The sequence below is a fragment of the Molothrus aeneus genome, chromosome 9 (genome assembly GCF_037042795.1).
Source record: "Molothrus aeneus isolate 106 chromosome 9, BPBGC_Maene_1.0, whole genome shotgun sequence".
NCBI lineage: Eukaryota > Metazoa > Chordata > Aves > Passeriformes > Icteridae > Molothrus > Molothrus aeneus.
In genome coordinates this window covers 6,307,225-6,330,573 of record NC_089654.1, presented here as the reverse complement: position 1 = coordinate 6,330,573, position 23,349 = coordinate 6,307,225, and the positions used below count along the sequence as shown (strand labels likewise).

General features: G+C 43.6%; 1 protein-coding gene and 1 long non-coding RNA gene across 4 annotated transcripts in view; one reads left to right on the top strand and one right to left on the bottom strand.

Annotated features, from left to right (window-relative positions):
• Positions 1 to 2,585: 2,585 nt before the first annotated feature.
• Positions 2,586 to 5,388, bottom strand: LOC136560383 (uncharacterized). Its single transcript, XR_010784141.1, has 2 exons — positions 5,117 to 5,388; positions 2,586 to 4,271 (listed from the first exon to the last, which is right to left on the bottom strand). It is a non-coding gene; the product is annotated as an uncharacterized lncRNA (long non-coding RNA).
• Positions 5,389 to 13,922: 8,534 nt separating this feature from the next.
• The window catches only part of OSBPL9 (oxysterol binding protein like 9), a 58,175-nt gene continuing 48,748 nt past the window's right edge, over positions 13,923 to 23,349 (top strand). For all 3 annotated transcript variants that reach the window (XR_010784140.1, XM_066556167.1, XM_066556166.1), the window contains exons 1-2: positions 13,923 to 14,097; positions 22,902 to 22,952. Coding sequence is in view for 2 of the 3 variants with exons in the window: in XM_066556167.1 (XP_066412264.1) it covers positions 13,987 to 14,097; positions 22,902 to 22,952 (162 nt within the window). In the remaining variant the exon portion in view is untranslated. The remainder of the gene's footprint in view (positions 14,098 to 22,901; positions 22,953 to 23,349) is intronic.

Here is a 23,349-nt window from a genome sequence, read left to right as displayed (position 1 = left end):
CTGCCGTAAAGCGAGACTGTCGTAAAAGCTGCCGTAAAGCGAGACTGTCGTAAAAGGTGCCGTAAAGCGAGACTGTCGTAAAAGGTGCCGTAAAGCGAGACTGTCGTAAAAGGTGCCGTAAAGCGCAACTGTCGTAAAAGGTGCCGTAAAGCACGACTGTCGTAAAGCTGCCGTAAAGCGCGACTGTCGTAAAAGGTGCCGTAAAGCGAGACTGTCGTAAAAGGTGCCGTAAAGCGAGACTGTCGTAAAAGGTGCCGTAAAGCGGAACTGTCGTAAAAGCTGCCGTAAAGCGAGACTGTCGTAAAAGCTGCCGTAAAGCGAGACTGTCGTAAAAGGTGCCGTAAAGCGCGACTGTCGTAAAAGGTGCCGTAAAGCGGAACTGTCGTAAAAGGTGCCGTAAAGCGGAACTGTCGTAAAAGCTGCCGTAAAGCGATACTGTCGTAAAAGGTGCCGTAAAGCGCGACTGTCGTAAAAGCTGCCGTAAAGCGCGACTGTCGTAAAAAGGTGCCGTAAAGCGAGACTGTCGTAAAAGGTGCCGTAAAGCAGAACTGTCGTAAAAGCTGCCGTAAAGCGAGACTGTCGTAAAAGCTGCCGTAAAGCGAGACTGTCGTAAAAGCTGCCGTAAAGCGAGACTGTCGTAAAAGGTGCCGTAAAGCGAGACTGTCGTAAAAGGTGCCGTAAAGCAGAACTGTCGTAAAAGGTGCCGTAAAGCGAGACTGTCGTAAAAGGTGCCGTAAAGCGCGACTGTCGTAAAAGGTGCCGTAAAGTGCGACTGTCGTAAAAGGTGCCGTAAAGCAGAACTGTCGTAAAAGGTGCCGTAAAGCGCGACTGTCGTAAAAAGGTGCCGTAAAGCGCGACTGTCGTAAAATCGGCCGCAAAGCCCCACTGTCGTAAAGAGAGCCTTTTAGGACACAGGTTTTTTAAAGCACTTTAATAGCATCTCCTGCCAGGGCAGGGCTGCCGCAGAGCTGGTCCCAGCTTGCAGGGTGCTGCTCGAGCTGTTTGTGTCAAGGGGGATGCCCGCAGCAGCCGCCCCACCGAGCCCCGCCCCTTGTGCTAGTCCGCCCCTTGCCGCCGCGAGTCTCCAATGGGACACGCCCCCCACCTCCCCGTCGGACTGCACAGCTTTAGTACCCGCAGTCCTGCTCGCCCCTGCCGCCCCGCCCGCCGCCCTCGCGGTCCCGGCCCCCGTCCCCAGCCACTCCCACCATCCCCGCCTTTGCCATGCCGTCGGTCCCTGCCGTCCCGGCTACTACGGGCCCCCCCCCCCGAGTCCGCCACTTCCCCCCCCCGCTGCCAGCGCGGCCGCTCCTGCCGCCCCCCACGTCCCCCTCACCCCCTTTGCCGATACAGCGGGGCCGGCGGCGGCCCAAGTCCCGTCGCTGCTGCGTCTTTGCAGTTCCCTGCGGCTCCCGGATCTCCGGTGCCGAGCACGCCTGGCGCGGCCGCGCCGCCCCCAGCGCCCCCTGTGCACGTTGCCGCGGGAGCCCGCCCCCCCCGCCCTGGCGTCCAAGCGCACGCCGCACACCCCGAGCTGCCCACGGGCCCCGCCGCGGGACAAACCCCCACGGCTACCCCTGTCCCTGCCGGCGTTTCAGCGCAATCCCCCGGTCCGGGCACAGCCCCGCTTGCGCTGGGACCGGGGCGCCCCAGCCCGCCCAGCCCGCCCGTGCCGGCGCCGCGGCGCCTACACCGGCGTCTGCAGCCTCTGCCGTGCCTGCTGCCGCTCCAGCCCAGCTCCGGTCAGCGCCGCCCCTGCCCGCCGGGCCAGCAGCCGCCCCAGCCCCCAGTGGCTGCACGCTGCGGTCGAGCCGACGACCAGTCCACCGCCCGCCATGCCCCCCCCCCCCGCAGCAGCCACCCGCCGCCTCCACGCCGCTCCTCCCGCCTCCCGCCACCCCGGGATCATCTCCCGCTGACGAGGGGCTGCTCCGCCGCCGCCCGTGGGGCCGAGCCGCGCCTTCTCCACCGCGGCCCCCCGCTTCAGAGCTGCTGGATGGCGCGGCTCCGCCGCCGCCTCCCGCACCCCCCGGCCGCCCCCCCCCCCCCCCCGCCATGATGACTACCCACGCATGCGGATTGCTACAACCCCGCACCAGTGATATCACTCCGCTCCGACTCATCCAACCACAGCGCTGCTTCCGGGATCAGCCGCACGCATGCGCAGTTCTATTTCATGGTCCGGCGCCACCCCCCACTGCTTTGGCCGCAGCTTTGGTACAGCCCGGTCCCGGTTCCGAGCCGCTGCATGCCGCTGTCCAGCCACAGCCGGCATCCCTGTGCCCTGTCACGCCACTTCCACCACCACCGGGTCTGTACACGGCACCACAGCAGCCGAAAACTGCGGCGCTTGCATGTATCCTTCCGCGTCTCTCCCTCTGCCGGGCACCGAGAGATCCCTCCGCAGCGCGTAAAACCGATACCTGGTGTGCCTCCGCGTTTTCGCAGCGCGTAAAACCGATACCTGGTGTGCCTCCGCGTTTTCGCCTTCTACACTCCTAGCACCGAGTGGGACTACTTTGTGTCACGATTCGTCCGCACAGCCACATCCATGCACACAAACCGTGCGACGAGGAGGAGGAGGCTGGAATATGACAGCTGCTTTAATAAATACAAGACAGACAGAGAATAATTTTGCCCCTGCAAATGCCAACCCTTTGATCCAACACAAAAGAATTTCGAAAAAGAACTGTTCCCAAATAGCTCTAGAGTCCCCACCGTGTTTCGGATAGATTTCTCGACCCTAAATGAGACAATAAACCCTGAAAATTCCCCAGCATTAATGCCAAAATTAGAAAACTCACAAAAATATTTTGATAATTTTCAACTAACAGACTGCTGTGAAAAACGGCAATCACTTGTTTTTAATTTTTTTTTAAGTTTAATAGTAATAAAATGGTTATAAAAATAGTAATACAATTAGAGTAATAATAATTTGGACAATTTGAGTCAGGACAATATGAGACAATAGATACAAAGAGTTACACACAGTCCGGGTACCTTTTTCTGGGCAGCACGAGCCTGAAAAAGGACCCCCGTAAACAAGGGATTAACCCTTAAAAGCAATAGCCTGTTGCATATTCATACACTTCATACATGATGCATAAATTCCATTCAAACACAGGATTCTGTCTGGTCAGCGGTCAGCTTCTTCCTTCTAATCCTAACAGCGCCTTCGAGATGGGAAGAAGTTTGTTTCTTCTGATAAGAGGGCAATAAATTCTTTCTCTCTGAAAGATTTAGATGTCCTGTGGCTGCTATCTCACTGTGAGTCCTTTCTTTAAACAAAGTATCTTACATAGCATTGTTTCCATTTTAACAGTTTTTGTAACCTAAAACTATATTTAACACACTACTTAAGAGAATTAATACAGCATTACTTTCTAACACAGCACATATAATATTAATTTCAATATTTGTGAAAAGCCAATCATAAAATGCATGCATTTTTCACAATCCCCACTCTTATTCTTTGTAAATCATTTGGCTTGAGCAATATTTCTTATCTACTTGCATCTTCTGGACTATGCTGGCAAAAAAACCCAGGGGATTACACAAGAAAGAGATATAAAAACTGTTGTAACACATAAAATGAAAGATCTTAATTTCTTCTAACACATTACCCCACCAGCTAGGTTTTAACATTTTTTTCTAATTTTTGGACTGGTACCTGGGTTATTATATGCATATATATATTTTTCTTCTTTGATTTCTTTTGCTTTTTCTAGAATGACTTTTCTGTGGTCATGAATTTTCAACAATCTGATATATTAAAGTTTTTACAAACACCCCCTTCTTTGGCCAATAAATAGTCTAAAGCCAACCTATTCTGATACCCTACAGTTTTTGTTTGGCTTAGCTGACTTGATATTAACTCTAATGCCTGGGTGGCTCCATTTGCTATCATTTCCATAACTGCTTGGAGTCTTCTAATACGACTCAATCGATAATTTGGGGTCAATACAAGTTAAATTGCTGTGCTGGTTTTACCTTTTTGTTTATTATTTGTTTTTTTACCAAATCTTGTATTTTCAAGATTAAATGTAAAACAAATCCATCTCTCTCCTTTTGGACATTCAATTCCAAATCTATTACCACTTTTTTCTAAGTTTCTTGTAATCCAATCATTTACTCCATTTTGCCTAGAGGTTCTTAATTTGGATGGGTTATAACAGTGGCTGATGACATAGGTGTGTGTAATAAAAGAGGAACTTTGGTTTCTTTCCATGTGATGCTTTCTGTAGCATTTGTGACACGATCGTGCTGGTATCCTGAAAGGGAAAAGACAACAAATGAGTGCCAGAAACAGGAATAACAGAGCTCCAGTATGGTTTATACTCCCACCTCCCAGGCCTGTGAGGTTGCAACCCACAGCAGGTGTATTTGATCTTGGTGGCAAAATACAGAGGCCAATCTGCTCTTGCCCTCTATTTCCTTGTCACTTTCTCTTAACTAATTTCCAGGCAAATTGGTTTGGACACCCTTTAACTGTGGTCTCTTACCGTTCTTCAGGTATCTCTCATTCAACAGGCACTAATAATCCCCATCTACAAAGCTAAGTTATTACTTTAACACTTTTTGCAATAAGAGCATAAATTTTGTGAACCACAATACTAATTATTCTCACAATTCAAGCATTTACTTATAACCCAGCTAGCATGTCCAGTATTGGAATGAGTCAAATAAAGTTTACTGATGGAAAACTAATTCCCCTTCTCCCCTGTACAATTCACAGGCTAAGGTCAGAACACAAAAACAGTCTTGACTCTTCTATCTGGAGTATTCCTCCCCTAAGGAGATGTTTTATTCAGGCAGTGCTTGAAACCAGTGGTATAAGCATTGTCTTACTTCTTAATTCAGTGTTATTCTTTGTACATTTCTTGGATCATTTGGCTTTTTCCAAACTGTTACCACTCAGTCCCCATTGGAAAGTCAGTTTGGTATCACCCAGTTTAAATGTGATAGTCCATTCCTCAGGTTTCTTCACAAGTCCTTTGATTCTGCTGGCATGAATTCACCCTCTTTCCGTGAATCTGATTGTTGCTTCAGTAGTACCTGGATAGGACTTCTTAATAGCATAGTAATAAAAGAAAGATAATACTGCATTAACTTTTACCATTCACTTTGCTTCCAAACTTTCTGGGTTTAGCTAAAAGCTTTTTCCACAGCAGCCTCTTCTTCTTCTTCTTCTATCCAGCTGTGCTAATAGCTGCAGAGGCAAATTCTTCTTTTTGTGAGTTACAGTTAGTTAAATAAGAAAAGCTAGACCAATTTTAACACTAGATGTATCACATCTATTGCTTTTTACTTTTTGGGCAGCATTTAATTATTTTAGCCTTACAAACCCATTCTTCAGGAGAAAAAAAAAAACCAACAACTTATTTTTAACAGCAAACAAAACACACAAAAGAAAAAACCAAAAACCTTCTTACTTAAGAAAAACAAATTACTTTATGAGGTTTGGAGAGTCAGCAATCTCTGCTTTGATTTTATCTTTTAGTGCTAGCCCCCCTCCCGCTCTTTTCACGGCCTTGCTGTCAATGCCGTGCTGCCACTTCACTGCAAGCCGGAGCAGGGGAGAGCAGCCACGGGCATGGGGACCCTGGGGGCAGCCTTGGGTCCCTTCTGCCCTCTCACTCTCTTCTTCTCTCTCTTTCTCTTTCCTTCTCTGTCTCGGCCCACTTACCACAATGCTGCCATTCTCGACTCGGGACCCCGGCAGTCTGGGAGCCCCCCGGCAGTTCTGCCACGGAGCCAGCCCGCTCCTGCCTGGCAAACCTGTGTGTCCCCTGCTGCCAGCCCCGCCGCCGGGCCACCTCCATGGATCGGTGCCTGCTGCAGCCCCCGAGACCCCGCCGCTCGTAGGGAGCGGCCAGACACCTCCCAGCCTTGGCGACCCTTTGACAACCCCAAACTTGGCGTCCCCAGGTGCTCCTGACATTATTTTCCTTTCTCTAGTCAACTTACCTTCTTTTCTCTACAAGGAGGGTCCATCCTGCTAAACCCTTTCTGGACCCCAGTTCAGCACTGAATAACCTCCTAACAACCATGTGTTAAGACACTTCCCTGCCTTTCATGCAAAAAACCCGCATTCACACTCCTGCTCTCTTCTAGCACCAAGATGTCATCACTTCACAAAGTGAAATGGCATTCCTGTGAGTGCAGTGGATGACCTCGTGTGCTGTAAGACATGTGAACGCCTCTGCTACGCTTCTGAAAATCCGGGGGGGGCTCAAATAAGCCCCCCCCTTTCTCACCCTGCTGCCTTCAAAACCACCCCCCCCAACAACAACTCCTAACTGGATACCTGCTCACCCTCCCTCTCCTAGTCACAATGCTCAACTCACCTGAAGCCTCAATCTCAAACATCATCTTGGACACTGGGCAGATCCCTCTTGTGACACGATGAATCTGCTGAAAAAAGTGTTGTAATTGACACAACCTGGAGTCTCTGGAAGCTGGACTCCTCCTAAAAAAAATACAAAACAAAATCAGAACAAAACCAGAAATTACAAATTAAAATAATTAAAAAAAACCAAACCATTTACTCCCTGGGAGCCTGAAATTTTCTACTGCTGCACCGGACATATAGTTTTTCTTCTTTTTCTTCTGTTTACTATATACAGTACAGCAATAGCCAATATCTATGGAAAATGGTAGGAGTGGAAAACGTAGTGACACTGCCCAGGTGGACTTCACAAACTTCCAATGATTTACAGTTAAGAAGTCACCTGAGCTGGAGTTGATTCTTGTGAGTGGCTTTTTTACTTTGGACAGCAGCTTAATGTATCCAGTAATATATCCAAGGCTTTTGTCTTCAGCCTCCCAAGACTGAAACCTCACCAGGGTGTGCCAGGGCTTTCCCTGATCCTTGAACCTGGGTTTTCTTCCAAGCTGATGGAGCTGCAGGAGGTGCTGCTCTGAACTAAAGCCTCACTTCATCTGGAGATCTGATGCAGCTGCATTCTGCACAAGTCTGAGAGTTCACACATAAGTGGAATATTCTCCTGACAGTTCCTGAGAGCTGACACAGTGGCAAAGCACCCATCTGCTTGCACCCATCTGCTTTCTAAATTCTGGTCCAAGTGCACATCATGATTTTTGGGGAGTAATCTGAGTGTGTTCTGCCAACTACTTTTTTTTCTTCTACTAATTTAGTTTTCCCTTTATTTTTTTCTTCTCTCATAGAAGAGAGAGAGAGAATTGAGTAGGATGAAAAAAAACTTCTGCATTTTTGCTTTCATCAGAACAAGGAGAAAGCAAGTCCTTTAAGTAGGCATGAAAAAGGACTTTCTCATTCTCAGATAAGAAGAAAAAAAATCTTCTCCAGTTTTTGGTAGGATAAACTTTGCTAGTTTTGTCTCTCATCCTTACACAAGAAACAGTAACCCTAAAGAAAAATCTTTTTGTCATCCCAAAATCAGGGCAGTATTAAATGAGGGCTTATACTGTTCATGGACTCCTCCTACACACAAATCCCTGGGAGTGATGCTAGACCTCATGAAAAATTATTTTACCTTATTCCAGAACAAAATGTAGAGAAGACAGAAACTCATTCTACATTGACACAATGGAAACTTAGTTTTAACAGAGACCCTTTTAATACCTCTAGTTATGGAAATTAAATGAGCAATAAAGGCACACATTGTACTTGTGTATTATGATGGATTGCTCAGCTCTAGGTCTCCTTGATTTTACTTTTAGCCTTCCTTTCATCACTTATTTAATACCCGAAAAATTACCAGAGTCAGATGTCTGTTATTAACCTGGACAAAAAACCAAACCAAAACAAAAACCCAAAAAATCAAACCAAACCAAACCCCACCAAACAAACAAACAAACACAAAAAACAAACAGGGGGAAAAAAGATAGGGAAATAGATATTTCCCCTCCAGATTTTACCATGACTTTGTACCACTGAGTGTGGATACTGCTCATAACAGCCTAAAAATATGCATATATTTTGGAACCTATCTGTATGTATAAACACCAGTTTTAAATACTGCCTTTGATATTGCTGTATCTATTAATAATAAATAAATACAGTGTATAAAGAAAAACAAACAGTCCTGAATTGAAAATAAACACAGCATATAATCCTTATGAATAGTGACAATACTCTAAAATACTAATTTATTCTTACCTTTTCCCTTGCTAAATTTGCTACACATCAAACTCTAAGTCTAAATTTTGTGAGAAGATGATGATAGATGTATTGCATTCTTGCTAAACCAACTACAAAGAACAAGTAACCTTCCCTGAACATATTAATAGGGCAAACACCATGAAAAAAGGTGATGGTGAGAAAGCTTTGGGAAAAGAGATTATACTTCTTTGCCTTTTTGTAGCAGTGGCTGCATACCACAGCTGCAATGAAGGAAACATTCCAGCTGAGCAGCATTCCTCTGTCTCTTTTCAAAGCCCCTGTGGAGGCTAAAGTAGGAATCACTTATTTGCGGTTGAGAAAATAGCAAGGACTTCTGCATTAAATTTTAAATACATTCTGCTCGGAGGATGATAAGATGTTTAAATCAAATGATGAGACATTACCCATCTTAGCAATGCATCAGGAGTATGAAATGGGATTCAGCACGCTGTGAATTCTAAACTCCTGTACTCAGCAAAGAATCAGAGACTCACACAATGCCACATTGGAATTACAATATCATCCTCAAGGATACTGTGGTCCATTCTTTCCTGGTGAAAATACAGACTAGACAATATGGCCCAGCACCCTATCAACTCTGAATTTTAGAGGTGTCCATGGCCTGTTGATCTCAAGAGAAAATTATGGTATTTTAAGTTTTATAATAAAGTAATACAAAGGTGACAATGAATTGGTCACCAAAATTCATTCCAGCATTTTTCTACTTGCTAGATTGATTTTCAGATTACCAGAGCTCAGCCAACGTAGAGATGGAATATAGCCTGTATAACTATTTCTTCAGTATAAAGGCTAGGTAATTTTAAAAATTATTTTGTATTAGATTTATACTATGTTTAAGTTACAGAATGTGTTAGAAGGTGCTTTCCCCATTTAATTTTTACTGCTATTAATTTCTCTTAGAACACTGAAGATCTCAAGTGTGATCAGGATATGTGGGAGGAATTCTTTGTCCTCTGAGTAAAGTGAGTGCAGAAGATAATCACATTTCTTAACAGCCAAGCTTCTCAACATGCCCAGAAATGTACTTCTTGAAGAGATGTTGAGTCCTGAAGTGTCAATCTACACTCCTGCAACTCCCAGATAACATTATGTCAAACTGTCATGCAAAACCTGAACTTACTCTTAAGAAACCACACCAAAAATTTAGGTTGTGTTACTGTTTCAAAGCTACTCCAATTTATAATGTCCTTAAAATGTGTTTATCTGCAGACCTTGTAACAGGATTTGGCCATTAGGTGAGTCACTGGAGTTGCTTAATGAAGCACCTCCACTCCCTGTTTTTAACACACAGCAACAACATCTGACAAACTGCTCCCGGTCCTGCCAAGGGTCCGTGCCAGCGAGGTGAGTCAGCCGTGTCCTTGCTGCATCATCCCTCTGACAGACAGCGCTACAGGGAGGATTAAATAACTGCACACAGAACAAATCTGACTTTCTGCATCATCTCTATCTTAAATGCAAGACAGAGTCTTCAGCCTTGTCTTAAATGGTGTTGCAGTTTGGCTGAACATATTCCATGGGTTATGGAGAACTGGCTCCAATATTCCAGCGCTCTCCAGTGCAGCTCCAAACACACCGTGGAAGGATGAGATCCTGAACTGCAGGAAGGCAGATCTAATGTCCAAATAGAAAAGCCCCTTCTCTTGTGAACTTCCACCAAACACAGCCATAAGCAATATGCAAAACCAGAACAGGGATTCTGAGACGTGATGACTTGATTCCCATTCAACCTGCTATAATTTGATTTTTTCCAGAATATGCTAATATGGAGTCATTTAGAAGACTCAGAAAGGCCTGCATAACCCTCAATGAAGTTCCTCATCCCTGACCAATTTAATGAATTTACGACAATTCATTAAAATCAGGGAAAAAACTAGATTAAAATGGACAGAATTGGGAAAATGTATTGCTAATTGCTTTTATTTCATAGAATCATAGAGGAATTGGCAAGAAAGGCCCAAGAGAATTATTTGTTTGCCTCAGAAACTAGCTACTGTCCTCCTTCCACTGTCTTGTTGATTTTTTTCATAAACATTTCTATTAAAACCAGTGACAGTATAATAAATCTATTCAGAAAATCTACTTACAATGGCACTTACTGTCATGCTTGATTTAATTGTCCTCTTTGAAGAATGACTGCTTGTAGGATGAAGGTGATTCTCTCCCATCTATCTTTCTCTCTGTAATCCCCTAAACCAGACATAATTCTGAAGAAATAAAATAAAAAATGTTTATGCTCTGACAGTGCTCCTATTCTTAGTGTAGTTGGGATGTACATAGAGGGACTAGAAAATACCTGTAAAGGACAGAAGCTGGAGACTGAGGATGACTCAGAATGCTCCATCTTCTACTTGATTGTAGTTTATTACTGCATTTGTTACCCATAAAAAATAAAATGGAAGGAACGTTTCCCTGAAGGTACAAATAAAAGACATTATTTGCTATCAACAAGCGAAAAAAGAATCATCCACTATCAGGCTAAAACATAAATTGTTAATTAGGATTATTACATTATCAGTAATTGACACAGGGAACTTACAGGACAAGCAATACAAAATTAAAGTACCAGCACATTTCTGAAGTTGGAAAAGAAACTGAAACAGAATGTTATTTGTTCTCTTCTCAAATGCCTTCCTTATGTTCCTCAGAACCCCAAGCAATTGCAGCTGTTGGGAGAAGCAAAAGCCACTTTCACTGGTGCCAGTCACACTCCAGACACCCTGAAGGAAACCCACAAGCCACAACTTCATCACTGAGGTTCTTCTGAGTTCAGCCATAACTTCAGCAAAATGACAACAGAAAAGCATTTTCTTCATAAAGAATCAGACTTCCAGTGTTCTCTTGCTTCCATTGTCTACCCTGGTCCTTCACTGGTATTCACTCTGACCAGCAGTGTCTCCCTTTTGGCTAGAAACCACGAAGATTTAAACTGTAATGGGCAAAAATATAATTTACTGGACATGCTCAGACAAAGAAAAATAACACAGAGGAAATTTTTAAAAGTAGAGTGCAAATTGGGATGTCCTGGAAAACACAGGAAGGACTGGGCATATCTGAGGTTTCCCCCTACATTCCTGCTGGGACAGTCTGAGTACCCTGGAGGCCACTTCATGGTCAGGAAATGTGTGTGTGGCTGGGACACTGTGGCAGGATAACAGAACTGAGACCTCTGGGAGGCAAGAGAAAGGTGCTGGACAAGATTTTCAGCTGATGGAGCAGTGCATGAAACAAAGGCAGTACAAGGTAACAGCTGCTGCCTTCAGCCCAGTTCTATTACACCTCTAGTACATTGTTCTCTCAGGTGACAGTAGGTACTAAATGGTACAGAGGGTGACACTCCAGTCTGAGTTGTGTAAAATATGGAGAACATCACAATAAAACTGCCTATAACCACAGAAAATAACAGCTCTTTGTAACTGATCCAGATGGTATGCAGACAGAACATGTTAAAGTAAACCAAATCCTTCTATTAAGAAATTACTCCCTAATTTCGATTTTAAGCCATTTTTAATTCAAAATAATCAATGCTAATGATTTAAAGTAAAAAGTATATAAAAAAAGATTATGGCACATTGCTGATTTCAGTTTATTGATTTATTTAAATGAACTAAAATGTTTGCATTGATCTTTCAAAAGAATTCAAATAGGCCCCAAGAATCTTTATCAGAAGGATCTAAGTAGTTCATCCTAAACCCTTTGTAGTGCCCTCATGATCCATGCCCAATATAGGGGAGTTATCTGACAGACACAGAACATCCTGGCCTGAGAGTGCATAAACCTGTATGATACACCCTGGATGCTCTGTCAGCAGGGTATATCATACAGGTTGATGCACTTCCATTTGCACATTCACAAACTGAAATAAATACATTTGAAAAGACTGCCATTTCAAATGTATTTATTTCAGTTTGTGTGGGGCTTTCTGAAAAACAATGATTCTCTGATCTCTGCCAAATTACTTTAAGAGACTATCCACACTACATTTCTAAAAGAAACCTTGAGCTGAATTCCCCCTTTTATTCCTGTTAACACATTTTTTCCTACTCTAAACTTTTAGCTAAAACAAGATACCTAAAATACCTGTTTTTTCTGCTGCATGCAAGCCTTTGTCACATTTCCCCACCAAAAAGAGTCAAAGAGAACAAAGAACTACTAAGATATGCAGTGTAAACTGAAGTTCAGGAAATTCAGCCTCTGGCAAACCAAGGTAAATAAAAAGCTCTTCTGTGGAGAATTTCCTACTGTGGATGCTCTGCCCACACAGAGCTTTTTCGGGGTTAAGCCAAGAGGGGTTTTGTTCCATGAGTTCTTTGCATTGTTTCAACTTCTGTTGCATAATAGAGCCAAAGGAGTGATCTGAGATAATAAAGCTCCAGTCCAGCTACAGCTTTAACTGGCAGCACTAGTAATGTTCTGGCACCATCTGATGTTTTTTGTTTTGCTTGCCTGGGTATAATCTCTAGGCAGCCCTGCTTTGTTTAGTCAGTGAAAATAAAGAACAAAAACAGACTACTAAGGTCATATGCAGCTTGGAAAAAAAAAAGTTATCTAAATTAAGAAGCTGGATTTCAAAATCAGATTGTGCATTAGGCGCCCTAAACTGGTGACTCCACGCATAAATACACCACCAGGTGACTCCGAGGAGTATCAATGCTCCAAATTCCCATTGGTGACAAACTAGTGTATGATGTGACATGTGATATGGGGAGACAATTAGAAATCTGGAATATTTCTTATTTCCTAAAACCAAACACAGTGATTCTTTTTCACTAAAGGGGTAATTTTCTATTAAATTTTGTTTAACTTAGTATAAAGTTGTAGTGTTGTGAGACACTAAACCTGCTTTAGCCCACTGTAAAGGCATTTAAATAGAATAAAAAAGGGCTATAAGGGGGAAAGGAAAAAAGTTACTAATGAACACGGTAGACTGCATGATAAACACAAACCTCATGGTAAAAACACTACTTCTGCTGCTTTATTGTTGTTCCCTAGGAAGGAACATGAGTATCCCTATGGGTCCTTTGAAGTTTTCATGTTAAAGCACAGCTCAAGTTCTGTACTTATGTCAGAGGAGATCAGTGCCAAAACCATGCCTTATGCTGAACAACAGATTTGCAATTGTTCGTAGCTCCTGGGGAATTCATTCCACATTCTTGGATCAGTCCACAGGAAAGCTGTGCCACATTGAAATCTTAGCTTTTAAAGGTCATCTCGAGTCATGAATGGGTTTTAGACACTGTGGACGTGGAGCGCTTTGAAGAGAAACCCCCTCGGACTCCATTGTTAAGCCCACTTTGGTTTAGATTTAAGGCACTTAAAAAAGCCGAGAGGCAGAGGGACAAGTACACCAGCGAGAGATGCTCAAAGCTTCCAAGCGGTGCCAGGTGTTCTAGAGAGGAACTAAAAGATCCCTAAGTGCTTTAGGGGACAGGATGACGCCCTCCAGCCCTCACGCTCCGCAGGGCCAGCGCGCCGTGTCCTCACGGCACCGCCTCACAGCCCTGCCTCGTGCCTCGCCCTCTGCCTCCCCCGGGGCCGTGAGGAGAAGCCGCGGGGACGGAATCCCTCAGGCAGCGCCCTCAGCGTCCCTACCCCGAGCTCCCTCTCTCCGGAGCCCGGGGCCGCCCCCGCCGGGCTCCGCTCCCCTCACGGCCCCTCCCCGCTGCGCACGCAAACACCGCCCCCCGGGGCAGAGTGGCCCCGTGGCCCCTCCCCGTCGCTGCGTGCCCCGCCCCTCCCCGCCCGGCGGCCGCCGAGTCTCTCCCCCGCTCCCCTCACCGAACGCGCGGCGTGCGCGGCGGTGCCGGTCCGGTGCTAAGATGGCGTCTATCATGGAGGGCCCGCTGAGCAAATGGACCAATGTGATGAAGGGCTGGCAGTACCGCTGGTTCGTGCTGGACTACAACGCGGGGCTGCTCTCCTACTACACGGTGAGGGGCGGCGGGCGGGCCGGGCGGGCGAGGAGGCGCCGGGGACCGGCTCAGGCGCAGGGTGGGGGCGGGGAGGGGACTCGGGGCGTGCGGGCGCCCGGGCGGCCAATGGGGAAAGAGGAGGCGGCGGGAGCGACCAATGGGGGACGAGGAGGCGGCGGGATCAGCCAATGGGGCGGCGCTGCGGGGAGATGGAGTGGCGGGGGCGAGAGGCGCTGTTGTTGTTGGCGGCGGGCGGCGCCGCCGGCGGGAGCGGCCGCGGGACCCGCCCGGGCTCTCCCGGCAGCTCCGGGGCCGCGCACCCTCCTCGGGCGGCCCGTGTCCCCCTGTCCCGGAGCCTTGCTCGGTGCTGGCCGAGTCCCGCTGCTCCCCGCCCTGTCCAGCGGGAACTCGCGCTGGCCCCGGTCTGGGGGCTCAGCCCGGCCAGCGGGCGCGGGCGGTGCCGCCTTCTCGGGGCCGTGCGCGCCCCGCGCTTCGTTCCCGCGGCTCTCGGTGCGTTACGGCCGCGCTTGGCGGGCTCGCTGCCTCCCGGCAGGTGCTTCCCGGAGCCGGATCGACTTTCCCGTTTCCGTTCAGGACTTCCCACTTCCCAGCACGAACTTTTTACTGCGGTGTGTTAAGAAACAGTGATGCTTTTCTTAACTTTTTTTTTTTTCTTCTTTATAACCCCTGACAGATCCTGCCTTACTGGCTTGTTCACCTTCCTTATTCATATTTTTACATAACTCACAAGTATTTTAATGGTAGGAATTAATTTTTTTCAAGGATGCCCCCTGAAATCTGAAGGCTCACTGAGTGAACTGCATCCATGCCCCAAAGTTTTCTTTTTCAAAGTATATCAGGCTGAATAAAACACATACAAAATAAGCCTGCAGTAAGTTGTAATAGATGTACAGCAAATAACTTGACATAACCACATTGTCTATGAAGCTTTGTTTGTACAGAAGCATTGCATATGAAACTTTTTTTCCTAAATCTGGATTTCCATTATACTGGTAGAAGCAGGGGTAAGGCTCTTGTCACAGAACTGTCACATGCTCTCGATTTTGTTCATGTGGGTTCAAAATCTCACACCTGGGATGTGGATGGAGAAATGGAAGTGCTTTTATAGTTGCTATTTAGTGGCTCTTCAAATGTCAGCTGCTTGACAGAGATGAATTAGTCAGTGTGGTCTAACTAGCAGTCCAAGGTGCAAAGTCATTTAATGCTCAGCTACAGAAATAGAAACATTTGCTGATGACTACTGTGTATAATTATAATTCTGGATATTGCACTGACTTTCATCCTATGGTCTTCAGCTGTTTAGTAGAATTATAGTATTTAATTTTTTCCTGTGACTGGGTACCTCTACACGTATGTTACACTTCCATTTTGTATAATTTATTATGTTCTCTGTCAGTATAACAACTTTTAGTTCAAAAATTTAAAACCCCTTTTTTTAACTAGCTATCCTAAAAAGTTCAAGTTGGGTTTAAGGAATAAAATCATGTTCTCTGCTTTATGTGCCTTTACCACTGAGAAGTGGCTGGAGTGAGCATTTCTTTCAGAATGCTTTTCCCATCCATGAGCTCTTTCATTCTCATACCTAAGGCTGTTAGGCGTAATGTAATGCATGTAATGCATATGCATTTGCAAGGTGTTTTATAAAAGCCTTTTACCCAAATTGCCAAATTTCAGTCCTGCTGAAGCCTGCCTGTCACAAGATCTGGTCCTTGGGCGTGCCCTCCTCTCCCTGTGTGCTGGCAGGGCTGCTCCCAGGGCAGCAGGGTCAGCAGGAGCAGCGTTTGAGGGATAACTCAGAGCTTGTCCCAGCTGATCACACACCTCTCAAGAGCCAGTCCTTCACCTGTGATAGGGTGATAGGGCACTGTTTGCTTCAGCTTTAGTGTTGGAGTACTAACTCCTGACTGGTAGTTGATGAGGCTCATAAAGAGCATTAATTTGAAACGTTGGCAGGTTTGTGATTTTATTTAAATGGGACAATGGCCTGTTGCACTCTGCACAGGCAGCCTCGTGTTGGGAAGGAACCTGTGATCAGGTGCACAGGGCTCCTTCTGCACCAGTTTCAGTCTGGAGCAGTGGAGTTGCCTGGCTGAGTCAGTGTGGCTGCTGTCTGAGCCTGGATCTGGCCCCTCCCAGGAATGTAATGCAGGGCTGGGATAGGATAGGATGGGGTGGTTCCAGCCCGGCTGTCTGGACACACAGCCTGGAAGCAGTTTTGTTGGTATGAGGGATTACAGGTACCTGATCAGCCTGAGCCTGCCCACTGTCTCTCCAGGCTCCTCAGCCTCAGTAAGTTCTGCAGACAGGAGAAACTTTCTCCATCAGCAGATCCCACAGCCTGTTAACCTTTGGCTGGGCAGCTGTGGAAAACTGCAGGCAAATAACTCCTGATGCAGCTGAAGTTTCCATTAGAGCCTGAGCCACAAACTTCTTCATAGGCGTGTCCTGGCACTCCTGGACTCAACCCTCCCTGGTAGTTACCTAAAATAGACTGCAGAAAAGCACCCTTAATGTGAAATAAACATTCAAACAGAATTAGTGTGCAATAGCACTGCACTCTGGGGGGAAAATAAAAGGTTATGCTTTTTCTTTTGGTGGAATGAATAGCTGTTAACCTAAGTATGTTTTGGATACATACACCAGGAGCAAATGATTTCAATGAAATTCCATTTCTCGAATGATTAGAACTTTAAAGGAGCAAGTCAAAAGATTTTGCATCAAGTCAGAGTCAGGAAAAAAAGAAAAAAATGTAATGGTCACATTTATTTCTGTTTTCATTTGTGTGTTCCATGCTCTGTACTTGTATTGCAGTGAACAATAGTAGTGCTACTTGCATGTGTCAATGTGAATCTTCTCATGTACATTGACAAAAAAAGCCTTTTACCTAAATTGCCAAATTGTTGGCTTTTTTCCCCACTTCTGTTATCCAGGAGCTTTTTTCCTCATTCAGAATTGAAATGTTCATCCTCAAATTTGCTTACAGTTACTTTTGTGTTAAGTTATTTACAAATTCTGTAATTTACAGAGTATGATTTGGACTTGTCATCCAAGTACTCTTTTCACATGGTTTTGCTTAAATAAATGATTGTCTGATATCAGTAAATGGCCCCCTTTTTTTTTTTTTGCTTTTTTTTTTTAAGCAAAATATGAATTAAATGACAGCGTGCCATTTTTGCCATCTTGGATCAGTTTGACCAATGGCTTGAAAAATTTTTTTTTCCCCTCAGTATTCTTGGATTTGTGACCCTACTCATGCTTCAGTGCTTTCTCTTAAGGGAATAGCTTATATATGTAAGTTACTGAAGCATTGGGGGGGTTCACTGTGTTGTTGGCTTCACTGAAATATTTAGCAAACAAATTTTGAACTGGCTCATTCCTGCTTTCTGCTGGTGCAGGAGCTGTAAAGTTGTTCCATGAGCTGGATTCCAGATGAAAAATAGCTTTGTGCTGGTTTATTTTTTCAGCTGAATTTGTTCTGTTGTTTGTTTTGTGCATGTCAGTGTAGAAACGTGTGTGTTGACATTATTCTGGGAAGAGAACATGAAGACAAAGAAATGGTCAAGGAGGAAAGGGGAGTTGAGTGCAATTTGCTTTTTGTTTGTGTTTTCTGGCAGAAGTGCTGTCTTAAATACACATCAGCTATAGCCTTGATAACCCTTGGGAATTCTGTAGAAATAATCCAGTGAACCACTCAAGTTTGAAAATCTGATTTAAATTCTAGCTTTAAGTGTATTCTTTAAATAAATATTTAAATTGTATAATAAATTGAAAGCAGAACTGGCATAGCTGTGCAAACAGTGCCAGAGGAAGGTCAGTTCCATAAAGTATTTTAAAACTTCATGGATATATGACATTTGGTGATATTGAAAGGAGAACTATTCAAAATGTTGCAGGCTTAAAGAACTGCCTTGCACAGGGAATGAGGGCTGCCAGAAAAAATTGTTGTGTATGACAGCTCCATATTGTGCATTCCTGAAACCAAACTGGGGAACCTCCCATCATCTTAGTGGTTTTTGCACCAGTGAATACCTGAAGAATGGATTTAAGTGCTGTTCTTTTGTTCATCATTCCATCAAACTACTTTTAAAACATTTGCTGGTCGACTGCTTTCAGGAGCAAGAGCTGTGTGAAATCACTTGTTGGGAAAAGTAATTGTGGCAGTATGAAATTATCTCTCCCCTCATGTTTTTCAAGACTACAACTAGTTAGCAACTTTCAAACTGGTTGTATTGAACAGCTGCTTGTGGGTTGTACAACCCAGCTATTGAGGAGGGAGACTCAAATTTTGGAGCAGTTTTGTGAATCTTTGGTGGTGAACTGAAAGCAAACCTTGTTGCCTTGATTTCAAACGATGCCTCTGAAGCTGCAGTCAGGGCTCAGTGGCCCCATGGCAGAGACTTTCAGTTAAATACTTCTTTCAAATACAGTTTCTCAATCAGCAGCTGCGTGCAAAAATCCCAAGAAAACAGGAAAAAACCACATCTGCTTTTGCACAAGCGTTCCCTCCGAGGTCTCTGTTTTCCATTCTCAGATGAAATGACACTTTTTTCTTATAATAACTTGATCTTGTCACATGCCCTGAAAACAACTCAGTGAGTCTATTAAAACCAGACAAAGCTGTAAGTGAACTTGTCATAATAAAAATAATTCTGAATTTATGGTCACGGGATCTAAAATATTGTTGGTTGTCATACAACACTAACTTGAATTTTGTACATAGTTTAAACTTTGTATCAGGGGTTTCTGTGCACTGAATGAACTGTTAAAGGATTATAATTGAAGTAGTTGACTCCTCTTTAGTAGTTAAGTTTCAGCTACAGGCAGTTTAGTCTGCAGCTGTGCATTTTTGAGGAAGAGGCTGAATGGAAGGTTCCAGGACTGAGCTGTACCTTTTACACCTTGATGCAGTTAAGGCCTCATATGTATTAATTTCTCATAGGATTCTCTAAAGCAGTGTAATGCTTTTCCATGCCAGGATCTATAAAATGTTGCCTTACCTATTTCACATAATCCTGGTATCTGTTGGGGTTAGATGAGCCCCAGTGGCACCTCAGCTCTTGCTGCAGTGTTTTATCTCCTGTCTTATGACTGCACCCACAGAAGTCCCAGCTTTAGCTGCACCAACAGCAGGGCTGTGAGATGCTGTCCCTGAGCTCAGGGAGCTTCTCCTCTGAGACTGGGCTGTGCCTTGGAAAGGGGCTGGAGGAATGGTGGGGCTGGGAACAGCCTGTGAAGTCTTCAAATTGTGGAGGTCTGTTTCTGCTTAAAAAATGAGCGTTGCCTTAGGATTTGATGAGAAAAAATGACTGTTATGGAAAGTGATCCAAATTTAAGCTTCTCTTGTAGATAAATTGCAAAGAATACTGTTTATAGATACAGCTTGTTCCAGGTTCTTCATCCTTAACAGGAAATAAATGTCCCAAGTGGTTTTGCTCATCTGTGTACTTATGTTAGGGATTTCCATGACAGCACCGAGTGAGTCAGAAATGCACCTCTTCAAGTTCTGCCCTTCTGTGCAAGCAGAACTCGTGCCTGAGAACTTTTGGAGGCAAAGAGCAGCTGGGTTTTATTTGAAACCTTAAACTTTGCACGCCACAGCTACAACTCAAATGAAATAGTAGCACTTCTAAAGATGAAGGAGGGCTGGAGGTCTCTGGGGCCTGGGTTAGGATTCTAATTTTGTTTTTTTTTTTCTTTAAATAGGCCCAAACATTATTTTTATTTCTCTTAAGAAGTTGTAGGTTACCTGAAATGCCTTATGTTAGATCAGTTCTGTATGTGATCAACTTTGCTATGTGGATGTTAAAGAGGAACCAATAAAGGCCACATCTTTTTGGGAGATACCTAAATTCTCCCTGCAGTAATACTCTGTAGCTTTATTCATTTTTACAAATTTTTATTTGAGTTTCAGCTGAAATTTATCTCATATTGCTGTCTGCTTATAACCTGTTCAAGTCCTTTATCATCACAATCAGTACAGTGTGTATTGAAAGCTTATGGAAAATGCAATTTTGTCTGGTTATAAAACTGAGCACTGAAAAAGATAGCTGCATATTAAAATTTTAAATATAAAAGGAAAGTAAAATGTGGGGGTTTTTTATTAGTCCTTTAGAGATGTCTTTCTGCTGTATGAGTTTTTTGTTCAGTGAAATGGAACCATTCCTCAAAGCAGTTATGGGATGGCTTTATATTTAATAGGATATATTGGATAACCTAATTTCTATCAAAGAATAATAAGGGAAAGCTGAAAGTATTTGAATTGTATTTTTATAAAATCTTAGTTGTGGAGGGGCAAAATCTAAAATGTCAGCTGAATTGTGTTCTAAAGTGCTGTCCTGCAGCAGTAGGGAAGGGTTTGCTGTCTGCCAGTGAGAGAATGCAGCAGTGTGTGTGATGGCAGCTGCCTGCTCTGGAGCTCAGGGAATTCAGCTACTGGAATGATGGGTGTTTTATTGCACTTAGGTAGGATAAATTCCATTTAGTGCTTTCTTATAATTGGTATTAACCAAGTAAAGCTCTGTCAGAAGATGGTGAAATTATGGGTATACAGGCCCACACTCTGACCTGTTATTTATCTTGTGATTCTTCTTGCAGACTAAAAACATTATAAAGTTTAAACTTAATTTCCATCCCATTAAAATGTGGTGGACAAGAAAAAGGGAGGCTTTTACTGTATCTTTTGCAGCTGAATTGGTGATCAGTGGAAATGGGGGTTCTTAGGGTTCTGCTCTCCCTTGCACTGGGACGAGCTCCCAAATTCCCTGCATGTCACTAAGAGGTATAAACCCTTCCAAACCCAATCTCTTCTGCTGCCTTTGCTTTTTGTCTGCTCTGGTTCTGTGCAGGGAGCTGGGAGGGCTTTGCCTGGCTCATGGGATCTGGGTCAGAACTGGTCAGGTCCCTGCAGCTTCTGCACTGTTGCAGCCTCAGTCCAGATATTTTCTTTCCTGCTTAGATTATGCCAATATTTCTTCCAGAAACCACCAGAGGGAGTGATAAGCTCTCAGAAGTGTCCTCCCATTTTAGGAGAACTCTCAAGGCAGTGAATATAAAAAATAAAAGTGTACTCTAGTGAGCTATGTTTCAAATATACACAATTTCTCATAGGAAATTGTTGGAGAAACTTTGTAACTAGATCCTCTCTTGGGTTTGAGGTTAAAAAAAAGAGACCAAAACAAAACAATGTTCCAAAAAGTCTTTCCTATGTACTTGTTGTCTAAAAAGAAATTATATATCTGTAGAATGCATTATGGAGGCACTGCTGGTCTTTACTTGCATTTCATTTTGATCAGCTAACATGTGCTGATGTAAAAACAAGTAGATTAATACTGATGGCTTCTAACACTCAGAAGACAGCTCTGATAAATTGGAGCCTGAATTGAATGAGAGGTCAGCTAAAACTTTATTTGAAGCCCCAAGTGCTGTACCTGTACATTATCTTTAGTGAATAGGACTTGCTAGGACTGCTTCATTCTTTCCTCCTAGCTGTATCCAAAACATATTTCAGGTAAAGAATAATTAGTGACTCCTAAGACTGGTAGTTCTTGTCCTGTCTTTTTTTTTTCCCATTAATGTCAGCAAGATTTTATTGTCTAATTGCTAAAGTGAAAATAGGTCTGGTGATAATAACATCAGTATATTGACTTGATGGAATTATTGATACACTGCTGGAAAGAAGTGGGTATTTCAGAAGATGGCAGCAAGAGAATCTGATCTTGAGACACCAGTGAGAATTGTTGTTTTCCTGACTTGAAAGAATGCAGTTTGAATATTTGGATGGCGGGACAGGAGGGGTTTTATTAGACAGGACTACTTTTCAGATAAGGCTACAATAGCAAGGAATTTATAATTTAAAAAACAGGAAGCGTGTGTGTGGGTAGTCAAAAAACAGCCCTTACCAGAAAACTGAGTATTCAGGATGATCTCACTATTTTCTTTTTCACCTTAAATAGTTGGTGTGTGCTACTTGGGCTTGCCACTCTTGCCCAATAGCAATGATTACTGTCAGCTTTGCCTGTGGCAGTGGTGGGAAGAGCTGAAAGCTCAAGGATCACTATTTCAATCTGAGTTTAATCTTTAGAGTTCCCTACTTGGGGGGGGGGGGAGGTTGAAGCTCTTTTTCAGTGCTTCAAACAGGTAGTAAAGAAGAGATTGAGTAATTTTGCAAGGTGGGTTAATGTGCAAGTTTGACCACTGGTTATGGACATGAAAATCCTGTTTTCTGATCTGGGTTCCAACAGCTTAAATGGCTACAAAGGTTAACTTTTTAAACTGCAATAATGACAGCGAGCTGTACTAGCTAGGAAGTAGATTTACAAACAAGTCTAAACACGAATTTTGTCTCTGCTAAAAAGAGGTATAAATCAGGGGAAGTTTCTGACAGATGTATAATTTCATTTGTGCAATTCTGCCTGCACAGCTAGATTTTGTTTCATGGACACTTTCCTGAGAATAGGAGAGAAAAGAGGAAGATGTGAATCAGCATACTGCTGACTTTTAATATTTCTCAACTCCTTTCTTCTTCCTTTTCTTTTACTTTCTCTAAAGGCATGGACTGCATTTCATAAGTATTTCTTGAAGTTACTTGGGAAACTTCTTGAAGTGGGATCTTGTATTCTTTTGAAGAATTCATTTTCCATACCATGGCAGTGGGAACGAACCAATTTTGTAACAGAAATTGCATCTTGTTTAATCAGTCACTAAAACATGGTGTAAAAATGCTTTATTCTTTCTCTGTTGCTTTGAATAACTTTCTTCTTACTGTATCTGTTAACCCACTGATCTGTTTTTTTCTGTTTCAGTCAAAAGACAAAATGATGAGAGGCTCACGCCGAGGGTGTGTTAGACTCAGGGTAAGTGTTGTTTTATTCAGTACTCAATGACTTACTGTGTATAATATGTCCTAGTGGAGAGAACTGCAAGGAGACTTTTGAGGTTTGGGCTCTATTCCTGACTCTGCAAAATGCTGAAATGGTGAAAGTATTTAAAGAAAGAAAACGTTAGAGGTCAAGTGACATGCTGGGCTAATTACATCCTAGAATTTATATATGGTATAAAAATATTATACATTTTATATGATATATTAGAAGGCATTCTGTGGCAGAGTAAGATGGGTTAGTAGTAGGATGCTATGAAAAATTTGCTGTTGGCAGTTCTCATTTTTCTGTGTGTGGAGGTCCATGTGTATATACACAGATATATATATATATATATGTATGTATATGTGTGTGTGTGTGTGTGTGTGTGTGT